At 36.0% G+C, this 21,603-nt stretch overlaps 8 protein-coding genes across 8 annotated transcripts; 6 read left to right on the plus strand and 2 right to left on the minus strand.

Annotated features, from left to right (window-relative positions):
* Nucleotides 1-146: 146 nt before the first annotated feature.
* WICANDRAFT_71190 (Zn(II)2Cys6 transcription factor domain-containing protein) lies at nucleotides 147-2,677 on the plus strand (the record flags this gene model as incomplete). Its single annotated transcript, XM_019184235.1, has 1 exon — nucleotides 147-2,677. Exon 1 carries the CDS (start codon nucleotides 200-202, stop codon nucleotides 2,675-2,677), a length of 2,478 nt encoding a protein of 825 aa, XP_019036461.1. The 5' UTR covers nucleotides 147-199.
* A 244-nt stretch (nucleotides 2,678-2,921) lies between these two features.
* On the plus strand, nucleotides 2,922-5,432 carry WICANDRAFT_65512 (Zn(II)2Cys6 transcription factor domain-containing protein; the record flags this gene model as incomplete). The annotated part of the gene is made up of 1 exon (XM_019183923.1): nucleotides 2,922-5,432. The coding sequence occupies one exon, from the start codon at nucleotides 2,922-2,924 to the stop codon at nucleotides 5,430-5,432; it is 2,511 nt and encodes an 836-aa protein (XP_019036462.1).
* Nucleotides 5,433-5,703: 271 nt separating this feature from the next.
* On the plus strand, nucleotides 5,704-8,172 carry WICANDRAFT_65513 (uncharacterized protein; the record flags this gene model as incomplete). Its single annotated transcript, XM_019183924.1, has 1 exon — nucleotides 5,704-8,172. One exon carries the CDS (start codon nucleotides 5,704-5,706, stop codon nucleotides 8,170-8,172), a length of 2,469 nt encoding a protein of 822 aa, XP_019036463.1.
* Nucleotides 8,173-8,527: 355 nt separating this feature from the next.
* WICANDRAFT_107577 (Zn(II)2Cys6 transcription factor) lies at nucleotides 8,528-10,999 on the plus strand (the record flags this gene model as incomplete). Its single annotated transcript, XM_019180507.1, has 1 exon — nucleotides 8,528-10,999. One exon carries the CDS (start codon nucleotides 8,528-8,530, stop codon nucleotides 10,997-10,999), a length of 2,472 nt encoding a protein of 823 aa, XP_019036464.1.
* Nucleotides 11,000-11,511: 512 nt separating this feature from the next.
* WICANDRAFT_65515 (uncharacterized protein) lies at nucleotides 11,512-13,989 on the plus strand (the record flags this gene model as incomplete). The annotated part of the gene is made up of 1 exon (XM_019183925.1): nucleotides 11,512-13,989. The coding sequence occupies one exon, from the start codon at nucleotides 11,512-11,514 to the stop codon at nucleotides 13,987-13,989; it is 2,478 nt and encodes an 825-aa protein (XP_019036465.1).
* Nucleotides 13,990-14,039: 50 nt separating this feature from the next.
* On the minus strand, nucleotides 14,040-15,647 carry WICANDRAFT_65516 (uncharacterized protein; the record flags this gene model as incomplete). Its single annotated transcript, XM_019183926.1, has 1 exon — nucleotides 14,040-15,647. The coding sequence occupies one exon, from the start codon at nucleotides 15,645-15,647 to the stop codon at nucleotides 14,040-14,042; it is 1,608 nt and encodes a 535-aa protein (XP_019036466.1).
* Nucleotides 15,648-16,121: 474 nt separating this feature from the next.
* UBX4 (Ubx4p) lies at nucleotides 16,122-17,613 on the plus strand (the record flags this gene model as incomplete). The annotated part of the gene is made up of 2 exons (XM_019183927.1): nucleotides 16,122-16,252; nucleotides 16,311-17,613. The coding sequence occupies 2 exons, from the start codon at nucleotides 16,122-16,124 to the stop codon at nucleotides 17,611-17,613; spliced, it is 1,434 nt and encodes a 477-aa protein (XP_019036467.1).
* A 156-nt stretch (nucleotides 17,614-17,769) lies between these two features.
* WICANDRAFT_18382 (uncharacterized protein) lies at nucleotides 17,770-18,666 on the minus strand (the record flags this gene model as incomplete). Its single annotated transcript, XM_019180785.2, has 1 exon — nucleotides 17,770-18,666. A coding segment is annotated over one exon (897 nt), but the record flags the coding sequence as incomplete, so codon positions are not given.
* Between the last annotated feature and the right edge of the window lie 2,937 nt (nucleotides 18,667-21,603).

The following is a 21,603-nucleotide window of genomic DNA, read 5'->3' on the forward strand; positions in this document are numbered from 1 at the left end:
TGTTTATTTCTTTCTGGAGAAAGGTCTGAGACAGCCCACGCCAAATTCGCGAACCGACAAGCAATTTTTTTAACGAGGACAGTACCAAAAACAGCTAAATCTGCACTTCAACTAATCTTAACTAGACAATATAACCAGGGTTGGATATCCTGATCAATTATCCTCATCTTTCCCATTCAACCCTTCAAACAGTTGGAAAATGAAGGCTCCATCGTGCACTTCATGTCGGTTGAGGAGAAGGAAGTGTGACAAGCAAACGCCTATATGTGGATCATGTAAAGAGCTAGGAATACCTGCTGACTTGTGCACTTATAAAATCTTGAAGACTAACACCAAAGTGAAGGATTTGAGAACCATTCTTGATGATTCAAAATTGAAGAACCAAAAGCTCATCACGGAGAAACTTGTGCTGAAGAAAGCTTTAGAAGACAAGAAAAGAGAAATACGAGAACAGTGCACAGCAATCAAAAGAGAGACTGGTTCCGATAAACACGACCAATATGAAGTTAACCCAGCGAACGTTGGATCCGTACATCATATGAGTACGCCAACGAGCCAAATAAGTGAAGTGAGGTCTACTAGTCGAAGCCCTTTTGTTGTTTCTCGGAAGAAACCACACGGCGATTCAATTTCCTGGGCTTCGTTGATGTCTATGGAACCAAAGATGAAAGTTTTATTATCACAAATTGATCGTGTTATTAACGAGCAAAAAACTCAGCTTGAATCGTCGAAAAGAGAATTGAAAGATCCATTAAAGAAAGCTTCAAAGCTATCACATTTAAGAACAACGGGCATAGCTCATGCATTGGAACTTGACAATACTGATATTTGCGCGGACATACATGAATTGTTGGAGGAGATTCAAACACACTTACCTGAAAAAAAGACTTGGGATAGAGTTTTGGAATTGCAATTCCATATAGTTCCTCCTAAATATGTCGGTTTCTTACATCTTGATCATGATACTTATCAAGAAATTTTGAATCGGTCTGTTGAATTTGATAATCTTGGAAATCCTTCGTTAAATATTACATTACCTCAAGAAGCTGACAAGCTAAGGGATTTGGGATTCTTGATATCGTACCTCATATTTACAGCTTATCATACTACACAGGTTATTGGTGAAAGTTTCCCGATGAGTCCAGTTATGTGCTCCAGATATTCAGAGACTTTGTTATGGTATCATAGAATTATGAGCGTCAAATTGGGAAATTTGGAAGATGCTCAAATCACTCCAGAATACTTACAAGCCTTGATTTATAATGAAATATTCAATAGGTACACTCCACATGGAGAATATATCCCAAGAAGCTATGAAGATAATGCATTTTGTATTAGAAGATTGGTTAGTATTGGTCGTGTGTTGTATTTGAACCAAAATGTTGATCAAGTTTACATGAACAGGAGTGAGGCTTATAGAAGTAGTTTGAAATCAACTTGGAATTTTTTGGCGTTCTTTGATATTTTGGAATCATTGGACAATGGCTTTCCACCAAGCATTAAACCAAATGAACTTGTTAGATACCAAAATTTTTCTGACAGATACACAGAATCATTAATCGTGTTGAACAAAGTACTACATACATACATCAAACTACAATGCAAGGAATACAATGATGCAAAATTTATCCAATCTATTGAAAATGATTGCATTGGTGAGCTTCAAGAACTTTTAGCCACGGAATATCGTCCTTGGGACCAGGATTATCAGCTCTTTATGAGCTTTACATTTGAAGATAGCTCTCGGTCAAGAGAGTTTACTTACGAATCTGCGTCATTCAACATGAGATTCACTATCTATTCAACAATTCAAATTTTCTACTTTTTGTGTTTTGAAAAAGCTTCCAAGTCAGAAATATGCTCTTCAAAGCTTGCAAGAAGATTGGAAATCCTTAGTTTGAAATATTCATATCTGCTAGTGTTGTTGATCAATGCTTATTTTGAAATTTATGACAAGTTGATTACTCTACCCAAGAGCTCTGAAAATGGTGTCCTGGAAATGATGCTGGCTACTTTCCCACATTTGATTTTAGCGTTGAGAAAATTACAAGTTTGTGCGGGTGCCAAAATATTCAGAAGTATTCCATTGCGAAACGTTTCCGCTGTCAAAACATTTTTGAATGGTACTAAGATTGATGAAGAGGCATTTTTGAGAGAAGTGGGTGAGAAAAAGCAAAGCTACAAAGAACTCTTTACTATTGGGGAACTGTCCGATAGTAGTCTTGATAAAGATGATGACAAAATTGCTGCAAAGTATTCACCATTGATGGACTTCAAGTTTGTCATATATGTTGCTGGTGCTATAACAGGAGAGTTGGCGGAAAGAATGTTTTCTGAAAAATCAAGTTTGAGAATGGTTAAATTGAATCATGTTTTCTTTTATTTGTTGAAGCTATCCAGTTTTTTCATGAATTGCTCATTCTATTCAGACGGAACTCCAATTGAAAATCATAAAAATTACATCAAAGGACTTCATCGAATCAAGCCTCAAGATTCAACGTCTTTTAGTACTGAGTTCGACTTTCAAAGATTGTTTGAAGAGGCTATAAATACAAATTCAGAATCGTTTGATTTTAGTGGATTCTTCAATATTTCCAACGGGCCTTTCCAAAATAGTGATATTGATGAGTTTTTGTCAGGCTATCCTTCATTCCACAATGACTTTGGTGGTATATGATAGAATGAATGAATTGTCACACATTTGACCTCTGATGTATTTTGGCTATTGTAGGTTCATAATGACCCGTTTGGTTTTGGCAGCTCAAAAGTCAGCCGCGAACATTCCAAATGCCGAAACACCTTTTTTATAGCCGCAACTATCAAACGGTAAAATTTTAGCCTGAAAACTATTTAAAGGGTCCAAGACTACAAATCTATTTGCGAGGTTCAAATAAAGTATTGTATTAGCATTTAGGGGAGGAATGAAGCCAACAGCATGTACCGGCTGTAGGCTCAGAAGAAGAAAATGCAACAGAGAAAGTCCAATTTGTTCAAGTTGTAAAGAACTAAATATTCCACAAGAATTGTGTATTTATAGAGAATTGAACTCAAACACAAAAACATGCAGCAGTAAGATAAAGCTCAAAGAAGTACAGGGTGAAAGAAGAAAGCTTATTCGTCAAAAATTTGAACTCAAGAGAGTTGCCGAAATTCAACGAGATGTTCAGGCTAGATCTTATAGATATAGGTTTAATTCAAAAAAACGTTCAGCATATTCAAAAATACATGGGGATGAGTATCAGTCTGAGTCAAAATCAACTAGATCATTCATCAACAATTTAGATGGTGCCAGTTTAGTTCCAAAAAGTCTCGATTCAAAATCAAAGGTTGGATCCATTTCTTGGGGCTCACTGATGTCCGCTGAACCAAATATGAAGGTGGTACTATCCAAAATGGATCAAATCATCCAAAATCAAAGAGATCAATCTACACAAATAAAGACAAAATATGAAATTCCAGCCAGTGACCAAACGCTTCTCCTGTCAAAATTAAGATCAAAAGTACTGTCGTTGTCGTTGGAACTTGAGCCACCTGGTGATTATTCGTTGATTCAAGATTTGTTCAGAAATATTGAGAAGAACCTTCCAAAAGAACAAGTATTTAGAGCAGCTATACAGCACCAGTTTAATGTGTGTCCTTATGAATTTGTTCCTTGGGTTTCTCAAGATGAAGATGCCTATTTTCAGAAGCTAAAGAAGGTGATCAAGTTTGAAGAAGATGGTCAACCCAAAATAACCATCAATTTGCCAGGTGACGCTAGCTTGGTTCTGGATTTAGCATTTGTTATCTCATACTTGATCTTCCCAGCATATCACAGGTCGCAGCTCAATATGACTGAAAAGAATTTGAATCCATATTTATTTGTTGATTATTCAAAGATCTTGATGGATATCCATAGTCAACTGGTTACTCATAACTCCAGAGATCAATCGTCAATATTCCCCGATTTATCATTTGAAATGCTACAAGCCAAACAATACAGCAGCTTTTTTGATCGTTATACTCCGCAAGGGCGTCACAATGCAAAAGATCCTCTTGATAAGTTCAATAACTTGAGACAATTAATTAGTGTTGCGAGGATGTTAAACTTGAATCAAGATATTGATGTTTTTTATGCTGATAAATCCTCTGGATATAGAAGTTCAATGAAGACCATGTGGTACTTTTTAGTATTTGTTGATATAATGGAGTCTTTAGAAACAGGATTACCTCCAAAGATTGAGCCATCTGAGATTTTAAGATATGAAGATCATACAAATTTTGCTACAGAATCAATCATCACTATGAACAGAGTCCTCTACAAATACAACTCAATGGATCTAGATGATATTGAAGATCCTGATGAGTTCATATTCATTATTGAAAATGAGTTCATTGGTGATCTAATGACTTTGTTAGAGACAGAATATGGTTCAATAGTGGATGATCTGAACAAATTGAAAAGTTATGATTTTGATGATACATCTTTTGCCCCATCTTTCATGTTAAGTGCCAGTGTGCTTCCCATGAGGTTCAATATTTATTCGTTGATGCAGTCACTTTATTTCCTTTGCTTCAAGAAGATTGAATCGTTTGATAAGTTTTCTAAACGATCTCAAAAATTTAGCATCTTAAGTATGAAGTACTCATCACTCATCATCTATTTATCTGGTGAATTTTTTGCATTATATGATGGCTTACTGAGTCATCCAAACTGTTACGATTATGGAGTTTTGGAATCCGTTATTGCTTGTTTCCCACATCTTAGCCTTGCGGTAAGAAGAGTTTATATATGTGCTGGTGGTAGATTTTTCGAAGGGTTACCTATCAATAAAACATCTGCTATCAACAACTTACTACATGGAAAAAGCACAAATGAGAGTCAATTGTTGAAGGAGATACAGCTGAAGAAAGAATACCAAGTGTTGTTTTCAATCGAAGATCTCGAGGACCACAGCGTGGATAATAATGAGGAGGAGTTGTTTGGAAAATATTCGATGTTATTGAACCACAAGTACATGATATTCAGTTTCAGTCAAGTTATGAGAGGCATTTCTAACGGATTATTCAAAGAAAACTCCAACATGAAAATTGCAAAGTTCAATCATATTGTGTTTTATTTACTGAAACTTATGAGTTTCTTTTTGAATTCTTCATTCACAAGTGATGGTTCACCAATCGAAAAAGAAAACTTATTTATGGGGCTGGCTCGTCCTTCAAGTCCATCCAAAGTTGGACAATCAAATCAAGAAAATGAATTTGATTTTGGTGAACTTTTTGAGAGATCAATCAACACCTCTTCTAACCATTTTGATTTTGAAAGCTTTTTCAATATTTCACCTGGGTTATATCAATCAAGTGACATTGACCAGTTTTTGATGTCAGAATCTGGAACTTTAACCAACAACTTCAATGGCGAAGAGGACTATATAGACCCACTTAATCCATTTTAGAGAACTCATACGTCATGATTCATGAATATAGTACAATCGAAACTCCGGTCCGTAAAAAGTACCTCGTACACATAGTGTGTTGCTGTGGAAACCATGGAAGCGCACCTTTGCTGCCCCAACCGAGGCGAAAACCGCCAACAGCAAATTTACTTGAAGGGCTCAGGCACTATAGTGTAGAAGTGTTTGGTTAAGAAGCAAGATCCAACGAAGGTATCCCAAGGATCAGGAAAGTGGTTAGTTGAACTGATAGCAAAAAATACTTTGAATAATCATGAGGGTGGTTGCCTGCATTAGTTGCAGGCTAAGGAGAAGAAAATGTGATAGAGCTAAGCCTGTGTGTACAGGTTGTAAAGATCTTAATATCCCACAAGAGCTTTGTGTTTACAAAGATTTAAAAGCAAAAACGAAATCAAATGATCGTAAAGAGATACTGGACCAATATAAAAGTGATAATATGAAACTCAAGAACCAAAAATTTCGCCTGATGGAAGGAATCGAGTTGGCGTTTGTAGAAAAATCAAGACTTCTACGGGAAGAACTGGCGTCCAGCTCTGCTTTGAATAATGAGAGTAGCCCAGCTAATGTGATACTTCAAACTCAATATAAGAAATCTATTGAAAAAGACAGCAAGAAGAACGAACAAGATATCACAAACAACTTGCACTTTGGATCAATATCGTGGGGTTCGCTGATGACTTCAGAGCCAGATATGCAGGTTTTGTTAGAACAAATGGATTCAATAATCAAGCGTCAGAAGGTTCAACTAGATTCACTAAAGAAAAATTTTGAAGAGCCTGTCAATGAGAATTGCATTTTGTCCAAGGTGAAAGCCTATATAACCTCTGTTGCTTTAGGAATTGAAAAATTAGATGACTTCCAAATCTTTCAGCATTTATTCCATGATATTGAGAAAAACCTTCCAACCTATAAAGAACTAAAAAAGTTTCTAGACCATCAGTTCAGAATTTCACAAACAGATTATGTCGCTTTCTTTTCTGTTGATGAAGAAACATATTATGAAATCTTGCATCGTGTTCTTAAATTCGATGGAGAGGGAAAACCCACCATACAAATCAGCTTACCAGAACAATCATCACGGCTTATGGACTTGGCTTATGTTATTTCCTACCTCATCTATATTGCCTACCACAGGTCACAACTTATCCATGATAACCACAATGCCAACCACATGTTACTCTTGGAATATTCTGAGACCTTGCTACACTCGTATCGTCTTTTATGCAACGCATTCAAGTGTGATAACTCATTCTTACCAACACATACACCAGAAGAGCTCCATACAATGCTCTACATCACAACATTTGAAAGATATACACCACACGGAAGACACAAGTCTAATGAAAGTATTGACAATACCATGAATTCTAGAAATTTGACTTCAATTGCAAGAGTGTTACAATTGAATCAGAACATTGATATTGTCTATTCTGGCAGAAGTGAGAATTATAGGAAAAGTTTAAAATCTGCATGGTATCTGTTGGTGTTGGTAGACGTAATGGAATCTTTGGAGAGTGGACTTCCCCCAAAAATTAGACCTGATGAGATCTTGAGATATAAAGACCATTATAATGGATATATTGAGTCATTGATTGTTCTAAACAGAGTCCTTTACAAGTTTCATAAATATGATTTGGATTCAATGCAAAACACATATGAGTTTGTCAGAATCGTTGATGAGGAATTAGTTACAGATTTGAGAAGGCTCCTAAAGAGTGAGCTTCGTCCTGCCAGATATGACTTTGAATGTTTATTGGGTTTTGATTTTGATGATATATCCATGTCTGGTGAGTTCGTTAAGGAAACCGCTTGTTTTGCTATAAAATTTAATATTTTTTCACTTATTCAAACACTTTATTTTATATGTTTCAAGAAGTTGGAGATGATTGATAAAGAATCTGATGAGACTAAAAAATTCAATATTTTGAGTATGAAGTACTCAACATTGATTATCTCATTGATTGGTGAAGTATTCATTCTGTATGACAAATTGAGCTCACATCCCAACAGCTATGAATATGCAGTTCTGGAATCCATTATGGCCATTTTCCCCCATTTGAGTTTAGCTCTAAGGCGTGTTTATATTTGTGCTGGGGCAAGAATATTTGAGAAATTACCCATAAACAAACCATCAGCTGTCAAAAGGTTCTTGTATGCAAGACCTGCTAATGAAAATACCCTTTTGAAAGAGTTGCATTTGAAACAAGAGTATCAAATTGATTATAAAATTGAAGATTTAGCCGACTATGATGCTGACGAGGATATAAATGAGCTTTTTGCGAGGTTTTCGCCGTTGCTGGATTATAGATTTGTGATCTTTAACTTCAGTCAGGTATTGAAGAAGATATCAGAGAATCTGTTCAACGAAAAATCTAACATCAACTTTGTGAAACTGAACCACATTTTTTTCTATCTGCTGAAGTTGACTAGTTTCTTCCTCAATGCAACTTTTGTGGATGATGCTAAGGCTCTAGGCAACGCAACTTCATTTAAAGGTCTCCATGACACACCAAGAGCTAGTAGGTATTCTGATGAATCTGAATCTGAATCTGAGTTCAATTTCAAGGATCTTTTTGAAAAGGCAATCAATACAAAGTCAGAAAACTTTGATTTCAAGGAGTTTTTCAACAATACAAACGGAATCTATCAAACCACTGATATTGACGATTTCTTAACAACCTACCCAATGTCAGTTTTAGGAGGCTCGAATCAGGAATTTTGAGGTTATCATTGTGTATAAATCGCATCTAATTATGAAAGTATTAACGGAAATTTCCGTACTTGGTCGCTCTGCCAAAACGACACGGGTCGTAGAGAAGACTGATGACACCAAGAAAAATCGTTGACCGCTTTTAAAGCTGCTTAAGCCGTTCCCATCTGATTTGGTTGCACCCTAAACTTATATTTTTATCACAAAGACGAATTGGAATTTGTTCGGCTGATATTGTCACGGGTTGTATTCTCTGATTGTTGGGTTGAAGTTACATTGATCAATCTTTATATCAGTAAGGGGTTGAACGATCGAGTCAAATCTTATTTTTTACGCCTGATACAGCTCAAAACTACATACAGATTTGATGGTGGGCCAAACGCTGGATACAGAATCGAAAAAGCATATAGCATGTCTTGGTTGTCGTATTAGAAGAAGGAAGTGTGATGGTCTTAAGCCTATTTGTTCAGCATGTGTTGATTTGAACATTCCAGTCAGATTGTGCGTGTATCATGATGCTAGGATTGGTTATAAGGCCGATAAAGCTGAAAAGACTTTAGAAAAGATAAAGGAACAGAACCTGAAATTGAAGAAAGAACTACAAAAGCTGAAGAGATCTTCTTCGGGAAATCTAGTTTCAACTAGTTTTCCAACTAGACAGGCTCGAAAACGTCATCAAAATGATCCATATTTGTTGCATCTCCCAAACAAAGCACACAAAAAAAATCCATTAACTGCTACAACTGTGGAATCCTCAGGAAGTTTTGTTCATTATGGTCCAATTTCATGGTACGCTATAGCTTCTACCAATGAGACATTGAAAAATATATCAGGTTGGTTTGTCAATGTGATAAAAATGGAAAAGGAGAGGTATGATAGAACAAGGAGCTCCCAAAGACATTACGGTGAAGGAAACCCAAAACTCAAAGCTTTAACACAATCATTGGTTGAAACCTCATTGGATATAAGGCAACATGACACGCATTTGATCTTGCAACAATTGTTGGTTGAGATTAGCATGGATTTGCCGCCAAAAGACACACTGGACAAATTATTAGCATATTATTTCCACGTTAATAGTCAGCGTACAGTTGGGTTTGTGTATGTTGATGAAGGACAGTTTTATGAGCATTACAAAATATACTTACAATTTGATTCAAAAGGAACTACTTCACTCTTTTACAATGGTGATCAGGACTGTCTTTTATTTGTCATGCTGTTATTGGCTGCCTTAGCATATACCGGGTTTTTTGCAAGCAGAAGTATCATTGATAATGTACCAGACGTTCAAATAAACCATATACTCATGATTGAATATTTAGAGGCGTTGATAGCTGCCTCTGGTAGTCACAGGGTCCCTGGATCATCATCATTTATGCCATATTTATGCCCGGAATACCTTATAGTCCTGATCCACCTAGGTGTTTTCGAAAGATGTACACCACTGGGAAGAAGGTTACAAGGTCCTATGGGTATAGGTGATTCATTAGCTTCCAAACAGGCTATTTCGTGTGCAAAAGTTTTGAATTTGGATAAAGACATTGATCTCTATTACCCAGATAAGTCCGAAAATTACAAAAGAGGATTGAAATCAATATGGACGTGCTTGGTGTATTATGATTTGTCTGAAGCTTTAGATACAGGTATTGACTTGAAAATAAAGCCTGAAGATTTAGTCATGTATGAATATGATACATCCCCTTATGTTAGATCGCTGGTTGTTTTGAATAAGGTGTTGAACCAGTTTAACGAAAAAGCTGTTGAAATTTCAGGGTTGGAGCTAACAGATTATATTGAAAAACAACTGGTATCACAATTAGATAAATTTTTGTCAAATGACTTACCCTCAGGTGCTTCAGATCTTCAATATTTAAGATCTTTTGACTTTGATGATATAGCAGGCTCTTCAAAATATGTGTCTACGTTACAAATGGCTGCCATAAAGATGTTATTTTATTCACTTTCACAGTCACTATATCAGTTTTGTACCAAAATGGCTGAACAAAATAATGGTAACTGGAGAAGATATGAACTTTTGGCTATAAAAAAAGGTTCAACATTGATGCAATACTTGAAAGATACTATAGAGGCTGTTAGAAGATTGATCTTACATGATAATGCTAAATATTTTTCTTTGATTCCAACTCTTCAGATTGTGGGTAAACAAGTGACTTTCTCACTAAGAAGGTGTACTCTCTTCGGTGGACATTTGGCTTTGAGGAACTCTAACCAACGATATAATTACCAGGTATTGAATGAATTGGTGAATGATCCACAAAAATATGCAAAGTCACTGATGAAATCTACAGTCCCAAGTAAACGTTATGAAATTTTCTCATACAACATGCAAGATTTGGAAGATCTAGAGATTGAGAAAGACTTGAACTTGATGAAGCAAAAACTTAGTCACTTATTTGAAAGCAAGTTTTTGATTTTCAAACTATCAAGAATGATCCAAATGGTTGCAAAAGCATTGGATAATGACAAGTTCAATTTGAATTTCGTGAAATTGAATTACGTGTTCTTCTACTGCAGCAGTGCCAGTAATTTGTTTCTTTCATTGGCATACCCACCAGAGGATAACACAAAGCTAATGCTTATTCCAATCAATTCAGATCCTCAACATATTGATGGGTCTGCTGAAGACGTGCCAGCTCCAGAGTTCAATTTTAACGATCTTTTCAAGTCATGTATTGATACAACCTCAGATAATTTTGATTTCAAGTCATTTTTTACTGGTTCCACTGATCTTTATCAGAAGAATGAGTTTGATGAGTTCTTCCAATCCTTGGATGCTCCTGGGACAGACAGCTTGAATGATAAGCTTCCAGATTTTTAGTTATTAAGGACAGTATTTGTTTAACTGTATTGGGCGTTGTAAGTGCCCTGTGTAGACTTTATCATCTCCTTCTAGAGCTAGGCAGAACCCCCTTTAACATCTCCTCCTGGCGATTTTCTTGGCTCCTTCTGGACCCTATGCCGCCGGAAGCGTGCTTAGGCTGAGTGAATCCCCGTCAGAGGCTACAGACCGTAGTTGCGCACGCCCTGTTCGTAAACTTAATCGGATATCATTCTCCACCAAGAGCTCTGGAAAAAAAAAATTGTGAACAACAATATTGTCAGCAACGCCCAAAACAAAGGAGTGGTTTGTTTCAGAGTCTGTGCCCCAGTTACTGTTCCATCTGCTACAAGTCATATTCTTCTCAAGGCAAGAATTTCGCTTAGCCCTGTTTCAAAGAGGGTGTCAAAAGCCGAAACCAGTTTAAGTTCTATGCATTAATTTTAAAAGGATCAAAACATCAAGACAACATCCACATATTTCATCAATCCTGTGACCAACACACATCAATAATGCAGACGCCAAACTTCCAGATAGTGGAGAAAAAGGAGAGAAAGCATACTGCGTGTCTAGGCTGTCGAATTCGGAGACGTAAATGTGATAATGTGAAGCCCATTTGCTCTGGTTGTCAAGAAATCAATATTCCAGCTGATCTATGTCTCTATCATGGTGCAAGAGTTGGATTCAAAGTCAATGGTTCTAAAAAGACATTGGAGAAACTAAGAGACAAGAAAACTCAATTACTCAAAGAGCAAGCTGCATTAACAAGGGTTGGTCAAAGGAGAAGCCAATATCAAGGTTATGAAGCTTATTACCTTCCGTCATATCATAATAATCAATTCAAGAAAAACCCACTAATGTGTACGATGGGTGATGTTTCGGGAACATTGACTCATTATGGTCCAATATCTTGGTTTGCTTTGATCTCAGTTCAAGAACCTTTGAAAAAGCTATCAACTTGGTTCATCAATGTTATGAAGTTTGAGAAAGATCGGTATAACAAGTCTAAATTCGAGAAAAAAGTTGAAGAAGATAATGTCTTGAGGACACTCAACAAACTCTTAATTGAATTCTCATTGGGATGTATGGAAATACCTGATAAATATTCACTCTTGAATCAAATCTTATCAGTCATTGTATCAAAATTACCAATTCAATCAGTTTCGGAAGAACTTTTAAAGTTTTATTTCCATTTAAATCAACAAAGAGCTGTCGGATTTGTTTATTTGGATAAGGATTCATTTTATGAAAAGCTTGAAAAATACATCAGTTTTGATGATAAAGGAAAAGCACATTTGACAATGAGTCTCCCCAAGGATCAAGATGGTTTATCTTTCATTATGCTCTATTTATCTATGCTCACATATCAAGCATTCTTTGCAAGCACTTTAAATACATCTTCATACCCACAAGTTAATCATTTACAGATGTTGGAGTATCTGGAAACGTTGCTATTAGCTTCAGAAGTTTTACAAAGTGATGAATCATTTGGAATATCACCTTTTTTAGACCCAGAAACCTTGTTGGCCATTATTCACGTTTGTGTTTTCCAAAGATGCACTCCACATGGAAATATTAGTCGTGGTATTATTGGTGGTAATGATGTTCTTATAGTGAGGCAATTGATTGTGTATGCAAGAATCTTGAGACTCGATGAAGATATTGATGTGGCTTACCAAACAAAGACTCCTGAGTATAGGAAAAGTTTGAAATCCATTTGGTATTGTTTGATGTATTTTGATATTTCTGAGGGGTTGGAAACTGGAATTCCCTTAAAGATAAAACCAAAAGAGCTAGAAAGGTACAAAAATGAAAACCTATACATTAGGTCCATGATAGTTATCAATGATGTATTGAACCAGTTTAATGATAATGTTTTAATGGTGGACAAACTGAAACTTATAGAATGGATACAAAACACACTGGCACCTCAACTTGACAACTTTTTGAAAAAAAAGTTTCCGTCTGCTGAAGAACATATTGAATATTTGGAAAAGTTTGACTTTGACAATATAAATGATTCGCACAAATACGTTTGGCATTTGCAAATGGCGGCAATAAGAATCCTGATATATTCAACGTCGGCTTCTTTTTATCACTTCTGTGCCACAGTCACAGATCAAATTGGTGTTGAAAGTAAAAAGTTCAGATATATTGCAATGAAAAGAATGGGGGCACTTGTGGTTTTCATTAGAAATGTTCTGAATGCTGTTAAAATTTTGAGTGAGCACAAAAATAGTTCCTATTTTTCACTTGTTTCTTCACTTTTGGTTATTTCAAGACAAATGACATTTGCATTGAGAAGAGTATCAATTTATATAGGTGGAATGGTTGTGAGAAACTATGACCAACAATACAGCCTCCAATTTTTGAGCACTCTGATGAATGATTCAGATAGATATGCAAAAACTCTTCTTGACACATTGATTAAAACATCTGATTACCATTCATTTTCATTTTCACTGGATTCACTTGAAAATTTTGAAATTGAAAAAAACTTTGATGAATTGGATAAATATTACTTTAGGTTGGATGACTATAAATTCCTTGCTTTTGAAAACTGCAGAATTTTACAACAGATGATGAAATCATTGGAAAACAAGAAATACAACTTGAACTTTCTAAGATTAGATTACATCTTCTTCTATGGATTAACTGCAAGCAATTTGTTTTTGGCCCTTGCGTTTTCCTCAGATGAAATAAAAGACAATGCAAAAGTGGCAGGCAAAATACCGGACGCTCATGACGATAACGGTAATAATATTGAAACAGAACACCAAACTGAAATAAGTGACGCCAGTCGTAACAACGATTTTGATTTCAATGACCTGTTTGAGCGTGCCATAGATACCAATTCCGAGAGATTTGATTTCAAGAGCTTTTTCACCACTTCGAATGATCTTTACCAACATGAAGATATTGAACAATTCCTTGAAAACTTGACAATGCCACTATCTGATTACTATAGCAATAATTCTCCATATTTCTGAACTTGGAATGTTTTTGATGAATTGATGACAACGTATGGAGATGTTCTGTTTTAAGTGTTCATTCCAGGTACTGAAATAATATTTAATTCAATGTCCCCACTTCTCCAATCGCTTGTAGAAACTATTTTGTCAAATATGGCTTGTTTTGTAGTCAACTGCTTCAACGTTGGTAAATTCAAAACCAAGTCAATGTTGTTTGAAATTAATCTACCAAATTGGTTGAAATACCCGATGTCCAACACTTCTAAGTCTGGGAAGAACTCTTGAGAAAATTTATATTTTTGAGGATCAGGTAAAACTTTTAAGTGAATGTATAATGACTTTAACCCTTTATAAGAAATACCACTGTTGAACAATACCTGGTTGAAAATTTGCAGGTTTTTAACATTCAACAATCTCAAATTTGGGGCATCAAGTTTGAAAGGGACTGGTGTGAATTCATCTGTGCTTGCATTGAGAGCACCTAGCTTCACTTCTTGAAGTTTTGGAAAGTGTATCTGCTCAAGTTTTGGAAACGAGGAACAATTGCTGCTATAGATACACATCACTGTTGTGTTGCTTATATCTAAATGTCTTAAAATATAAGTTGGTGCATCAGAAACATTCGAAGCTGAAATATAAAGCCTTTCTAATTTGGGTGTCTGAATATTCTCCATGTGAATTGTTGATCTAAAGTTTCTTTCTGTTGAACCACTTATAGTTATATCAAATGTTTTCAAACTTGGTAAAAATAAATCAGATATTGAGATGGAGTTTCCAGATACCTTAAAAGTAACCAAGCTTCTAAGAGAAACAAGTCTTGTTTCCGCAACATTTAAAGCTAAATTCCCAGTGAAGACAGAGTCTAAGTGTAGCTTTTCCAATTTTTTAAACCTTTCAAATACTCTCAAGTCCATTCCACTTTCAATTCCCAACCCGGTCAAGACCTCTAAGTTTGGTATGCTTGAATAATGTAAAAAATAAAATAAAGTGGGTAGTCTAGGTAATCTGTCATTAACGTTGGTTATTCCGCTGAGAACCTTCAAGCTTGGGGACATTATTTTAAAATTGTACCTTGGACTAGCGTAGACGTAAAGCTGTGGTAAATATTCAACATTATCCATATAATATGCATTACTCATCAGCATCATTGACTCATTTCTTCCAACCAAACCTTCTGGAGCTGACACATTCAATGCTTTATCTGAATCATAAGCAAAGATGGTCCTGGACACTTGGCTAAGTTTTTCAGGGACAAAACTTCTTGGATCAAAAATTATGGATTTGGAAATAAGAGCAGCACTTTGGTTCATAATAACAACATCAATCTTTTGAGAAACTTTTGGTTTATAGTCAGCAATCAAACAAATATAACTTTCCATCAGTTGTGTCAAGTTCATACCAAAAAATTCAAACACGAAATATTGATGTGATCTAATAGAGCTTTTCAGTTCAGAGTGCACCAGAGTTTGAGCATCAAGTTTAATCTGGACATGATCTTTCAAGATTGATTTGAATAAAGGTGAAGGGCGAGGCGAATCACTAAGCACCAAAACAATGGACTTTACCAAACTTTGAAACCTTTTGCATACTCTTGCTAACCGAAGATATTCAAACAAATCATCAAGCTGACCAACAATCTGTAGCTGTAATTCAATGGGGAGATCCAGTATATTCATGACTTTGAGATCCTAAGCGGTTATCTGATCAGACAAAACACAATGAAAGTTGAAGTGAAGTGAAGTGAAGTGAATTGGAATGATGAAACCCAGAATCCTATCAATATTTCGCGAAACCAATCCTCTTTAGCTGCATAACTGACAACAATGATATGATGCACAAAAGCTGACTTCTGGTGAGTGATTTTGGTTCTTGGATGCTTCTTCTGATGATTGGAGTTTGCTGAGGTGAAGGTGGGAGTTGGGATGGTTTCTGTAACATCCAGCTGTTCTTAAATACACAAAGCCTCAACGGTCTTCCACAAGAACACGAAACCACAAAGACGAAGAAATTAAAGTCGTTGTCACGACAACACTTAAGTATGTGGTAATGGGCCACAACTTTTTTTTCCATAGCCATCGATGATAATTAAGCTGTTCGAAATGTTCAACAACTTGATTCATCTCTGAGATTAACAAATTGAGGTAAAAACAATGTCTAGTGTTGCAATCAGCTATGAATTGAGAACCATCAAATTGAAGGCAACTCCAGGTACTCCAGTTAGTGAGCTTCTTGAGAAAGCCGCTGCTCATTTCAAATTGGATTCCGCCACCACTGGTTTATTGTAAGCATCCACATATCTTTTAGCAGGATTTTTAGCTCATATACTAACAATTGACCAGTCACAACAACTCAGAGTTATCTACCTCACTACCTTTCAGACTTTTGAATTTACCAAGCGGGGCGAAATTGACATTGAAGGCAACAAAGACCAAAAAAGCTTCAGAAATCAATATCAAGGTTCAGTTCATCAATAGTACATTTGAGAAGAATGCCGTTGTCAAGAAGGTTGGTAATCAACTTACTCTAGGACAATTGGTTCAAGAGATAGAAAAAGACATTTTGAGTCCAATCTTGAGCACTAGTAAGAACTTGAAATTTCAAGGTATGACTAAAGTTGTTACTCAAGAAGACTTTGGCAATGTTACTTTGGCTCAATTTGGTGCTGAAAACAATGCTTCTATAAGATTGATTTTTGAGGTGTCCAATAAAGTCACAAAACCTGAAAATAAGCCAACAGATGAAGCTGCTTTTATCCATGAGAAGGCTAAAGAGCCAGAGAAAGAAAGAAATGTTTCAAGCACTATACTGGAAGAAAAACCAACGCAGGACGTACCTGATATAGAATCACAAGATAACACAGCTCAAGACAAACAGGATACTCCTGTGGCTTTGAAACCAGATGATGATGATGTTAACGCTATGGAAGTAGATGAACCTCAACAACAATCACAAAACAAAGGAGCAGCTACAGAAGAAATTCAAAAGCATCTTTATGTTTATAAAGCTCCAGAGAAGCCTATTGAAACATACGAGCCACAAGAAGAAGATTATGATCTAACAGTCTCACATGCTCGCCAATATCAAAGTATTTTATCACAACGTGCACATGAATCATACAAATCTAAGAGACTTCGTCAAGAAGCAAATAAGAAGAAAATCACAAACATTGAGATAAGAATAAGGTTTCCAGATGAGAGCAGTTTGCAGGTCAATTTCACACCATTGGAAACGAATAAAGATCTATACAACCTGGTTGCCAGTACATTAGTCGACACCTCATCTTTCGTATTATCAATTCCATATCCATTGAAAGACATATCAAATGATGAAACTAAGTTAACTGAAAGTTTTGAATCAAGAAATCTGTTATTGTTCAAAAGTGATAAAACTTCTGGTCCTTTCTTAAAGGATGAATACCTGGACAAGGCAAAAGACTTGAAGGAGGCAGAAGATGTGAAACTAGATTTAGAAAGACAGCTTATGAAAGATGACAATGATGAAGATAACATTGACGACTCCAAAATTCAAAACGGCCAAATTCCTAAGAAAACAGAATCTTCATCCTTCAAATCCAAAACACCTGCTTCCGAACAGAAAGAAGGTTCAAAAGTTCCAAAGTGGCTAAAGCTGGGGAAAAAATAAGCTACAACGAAAATGTTATACAATGTTCAATAATAGTATATAAAAATGGGTATTCAGGAAATAGAATAAGAGTTACTTCCTTTTTTTGCACATCAGACGAAGTTTGGCAAATGCCTAATGTTTTGTTTTACTGAATATAAGTACAATCAATCCAGTTCAACCACCGAAAACAGTTGAAAAGATGTCTTTAACTTCAGTACTGTTGTAACCTGCCGCCAATGAGACTTGTAATAATATTCTCGATTTGACTGGATCCAAGATACCACCAGCAATTGTGACATTTGAAAACAAATCATCTGGACTAACAGTACTGCCAGGTTGATCGTTTGATAAAACAACTGGGACACTTTGAGCCAAACCTTCAATGGCTTTTTCAACATCCTTTGAAAATGAATCTGTTGATTGGGAAGAGCCTAAAACGACACCATCAATAGATGATTCACCCAAAGCTGAAATAATTCCAGAGCTAAATCCTTGATAGTTTTGTAAAACAACAACATCTGGTAGACTATCAACTTCATCCAAAGTGAAATCCAAGTCAGAAGTTAATAAATCACTTTCATCATAATACCATTGGACTTTACCTTCATAGATATTTCCAATCAAACCTTGTGGGTTTGAGGTAATAGCATCAATGGAATCAAAGTTGATTCTCTTCGCATAGAAGCCACTTGCAATACGCTTCTGAGTAACCACTAAAGTCCCACGATTAGCAGCCAAGTCTGAAGCAGCGACTAAAACAGAGTCGTATAAGTTTGAAGCACCTTCAGTGAGCAAGTTTGAGATAGAAACATCTTTAGTCAAAACAATTGGCTTTGATGAGTTAACAACCAAATCTAAAAAGAATGCAGTATCCTCTAAATATTGACTATCTTGAACAATAACAGCACCATCAAATTCATCACTTGAAAGGTCATCATTAACTTTATTATACAAATCAATCAAGTAAGTTGAGTTCAAGTCAGCACTTGAAACATTGGCAATTTCTTCATAGGATAGAGTAGCAACATTATCGAGACCAGCACTCTCTAATAGAGAGCCAATACCGATACCTGATGTGCCAGATGATAATTTAGAAGCTAACAATTTAACAGCAGTGGCATTCAAATTTCCCTTTGGACTTTGACCAGCAATGTTTAAAGTGGACAAAATTTCTGAAACTGTTAAATTAACTGGGTAATTCAAGCTTGAAAGACTTGTAGCATTTGTATCGTTACCAAATAAAGTGGTGAATTCAGTTGAAAAAGAGTAAACTTTGATATTTGGTAAATAAGTTTCATCTGCAGCAGAAGAATTGGTATGATTACCTCCTCCAATGGCTGTTGAGTTAGTGCCGTTTGAGCCACCAGCTATTGATGAGTTGGTACCATTTGAGCCTCCAAATCCTGAAGCATTAGTTGAATTGAGAGCTCTTAAAACTGAAAATGCTGGTAGACTGGATTCAGCTTCACGGCGATAAAAGTACTTCAATATATCAATTGGAACAGCGTTAACGTTTGTGATCACAACAGTGGATACTAAAAATAATTCTAAAAACTTCATGATCTCTTTCAATTTGTCCTTATTGAGAAATAATTTAAATTGAATGCACTAACATATCGAGAACTTTGACCTCCTTATATATCATATTCACCAAAACTTCCTTGAGATATTTAAATTGGAACTAGAGAAACTTTTGACGCATGTTTATGATTTAGGCACTGTTTTGAAATTGTCAGATGTTGACATTTGTCAAAAAATGTATGTAATTTGTCCAATATGGCTCGAAGATATTTCAAACAGTCTTTTCAACACCCACCCGATCCTTCCTTGGGATAGAATCTAAACAGCACCCCTGAATTGAGTATGGTCATATCATTGATGAATGGTGAAACTCGAAAGGAACCTCGAGCCTGTTGGGATACACCTGTTCAGTGTTCAACAGGTACATCTCCACTGCTTCAGTAGATAGTTTGTTTTCTCTGTGCAAAGCCTATGAAAGACATTCAAGAAAAATCAGTCTTCGAGATCTCAATCTTGAGTCGACAATTTGGGAATCTCATGTTCCCCAAAACGGAATCGTTATGAGATGCATTAGTACTACGCATTCGGGATACCCGTGAACTGGGAGTTCATGGGTCATGGTACAATTTAAAATCTTCTAGAATTAATGATTTCTCAATTAGTTGAGCTTTGAAATCGTAATAGAGAATGAACATCGCGACATCTAGCAAGCTCTAGAGTTTCGACATTATCCATATATTCAATCAATCAAGGACCTCCAATCCTTGAAGCAACAAACTATGAAAGCAGTTAAGATATACGATATTGAGCTTGCTTTTTTACGTCTACTTTCTGACGAACAATAGGCAAGCCGTGATACCATTCTCGTGATTAGCTGAAAGAAGATTGAAAGAAGCCTGGTCACTACAGAAAGGAGAAAACATAGCTGCGTCTTGATTTTACAAAGATAATAGTTAAGCAAATTGATGAAGTTGAAGTAGCTTCAGTGAACACTGAACAGTGAACAACGAAGAGCTGTTGGCGTTGATACGGCGCGGGTTTAAGTAAATCCGACATTTGCGGTATGAAACAAAATAGTACAAGTGTACTGAACAAAATTGGAATCTTCTTAACTACAATGATGTTATTGGTAACTGCTCTATAAAATCATACAGGCCATTCCTCAATCACTTGATAATGTATACTCCTATGATTATAGCTTGTTCATGATCTATGCCTTTCGGCTCTGGTGCTATTGACACGATATCTGCACCCAAAGTTGGCGCGGCCGGCGCCTACGACCGCAACAACGACATATACTAGCACTAACATAGTCTCAATGTTCATAAGTGGCTAAATATTCATTTTCTGATAACCCTATTCAAATAATTAAAAACAAAAATTTAATTAGAACAATTATGAAAAATTATGCAAAATCGAGATATTTTACGTACCAATGATAGTCCTCATTAAATTTAAAAATTAATAAAAAACTTTTTCAAAAACTTTTTTTACTCTAATTGAGCAAATAAACTAAAGGGAAATGACTTAACTTAGAGGTAAACTAACCAGAAAAAAATCCAACATATTTTTCTTACCGTTTTGTAGAGCAACGAAAGATTTTAGCAAAGGTCACATGGTGATCACGTGCCAGTCACATGATATATCTGAGAAACAGGGTAAATAACGCGTTGAAAATTAATTCCTCCTTATAACCTTGGGAATGTTCAACCTTCAAACTTCATGAACACTTCTTCTTCTCAGAGCTTGATGCTTCCCATCATAAATAAGATCGTTAACAAATCATTCAATTTGTTTCATTCCATTGGACCTTATGCTTTCCTAGATATAATACCAAAAACTATAAATGAAGAAATAGAGTATCAACATAACTCCCATGAGGGTGAACCACATTTCTACTTATGCAGAGCTTTACAACTAAGGATTTAATAGAGCAGTGCAGCCTTTACAATCAAGACATTCAAATACACGTCTCAATCAATAGTGTTACAGAAAGAGTTAAGAGGAACAGGTTATTTCCCTGATCCTCAAAACCCATCCAAAACCGCCCAAAATTCGCGGAAACCAGGGAAAATTCGCGGAAAACCAGGCAAAATCCAGTCAATGGCTTTGAAAAATCCATCCAAGGGTCCATGAAAACCCCTGTTTTTGAAAATCCCGGAGCAAATTTGGTGGTGAATGGTTATTTTAAAAGTGGGTTATGTATCAAAATTGCCAGAATTTTACACTCAAGGTGTCTGATTTGCCAGAAATGAAGTTGTTGAGATTCGAATAAGCAGAATATGGTGGTGTGGTGATACATGGGTGGGTTGTGAATCCGATAAAATAAACACTGCAGCTCCTCAGACGATCTCCCATGTGCAAACTGCTACTGATTTGGAATCTACAAGTGCAAATACAACTTTGGCCCTTGTTATTGCTGCCCTAGTGTTACTTTTTGGAATGTTGTGATACAAAGTTTGAAACCAGGGAAGTGGTGTTTGTAAG

Source organism: Wickerhamomyces anomalus, assembly GCF_001661255.1.
Source record: "Wickerhamomyces anomalus NRRL Y-366-8 unplaced genomic scaffold WICANscaffold_7, whole genome shotgun sequence".
Taxonomy (NCBI): Eukaryota; Fungi; Ascomycota; class Saccharomycetes; order Phaffomycetales; family Wickerhamomycetaceae; genus Hansenula; species Hansenula anomala.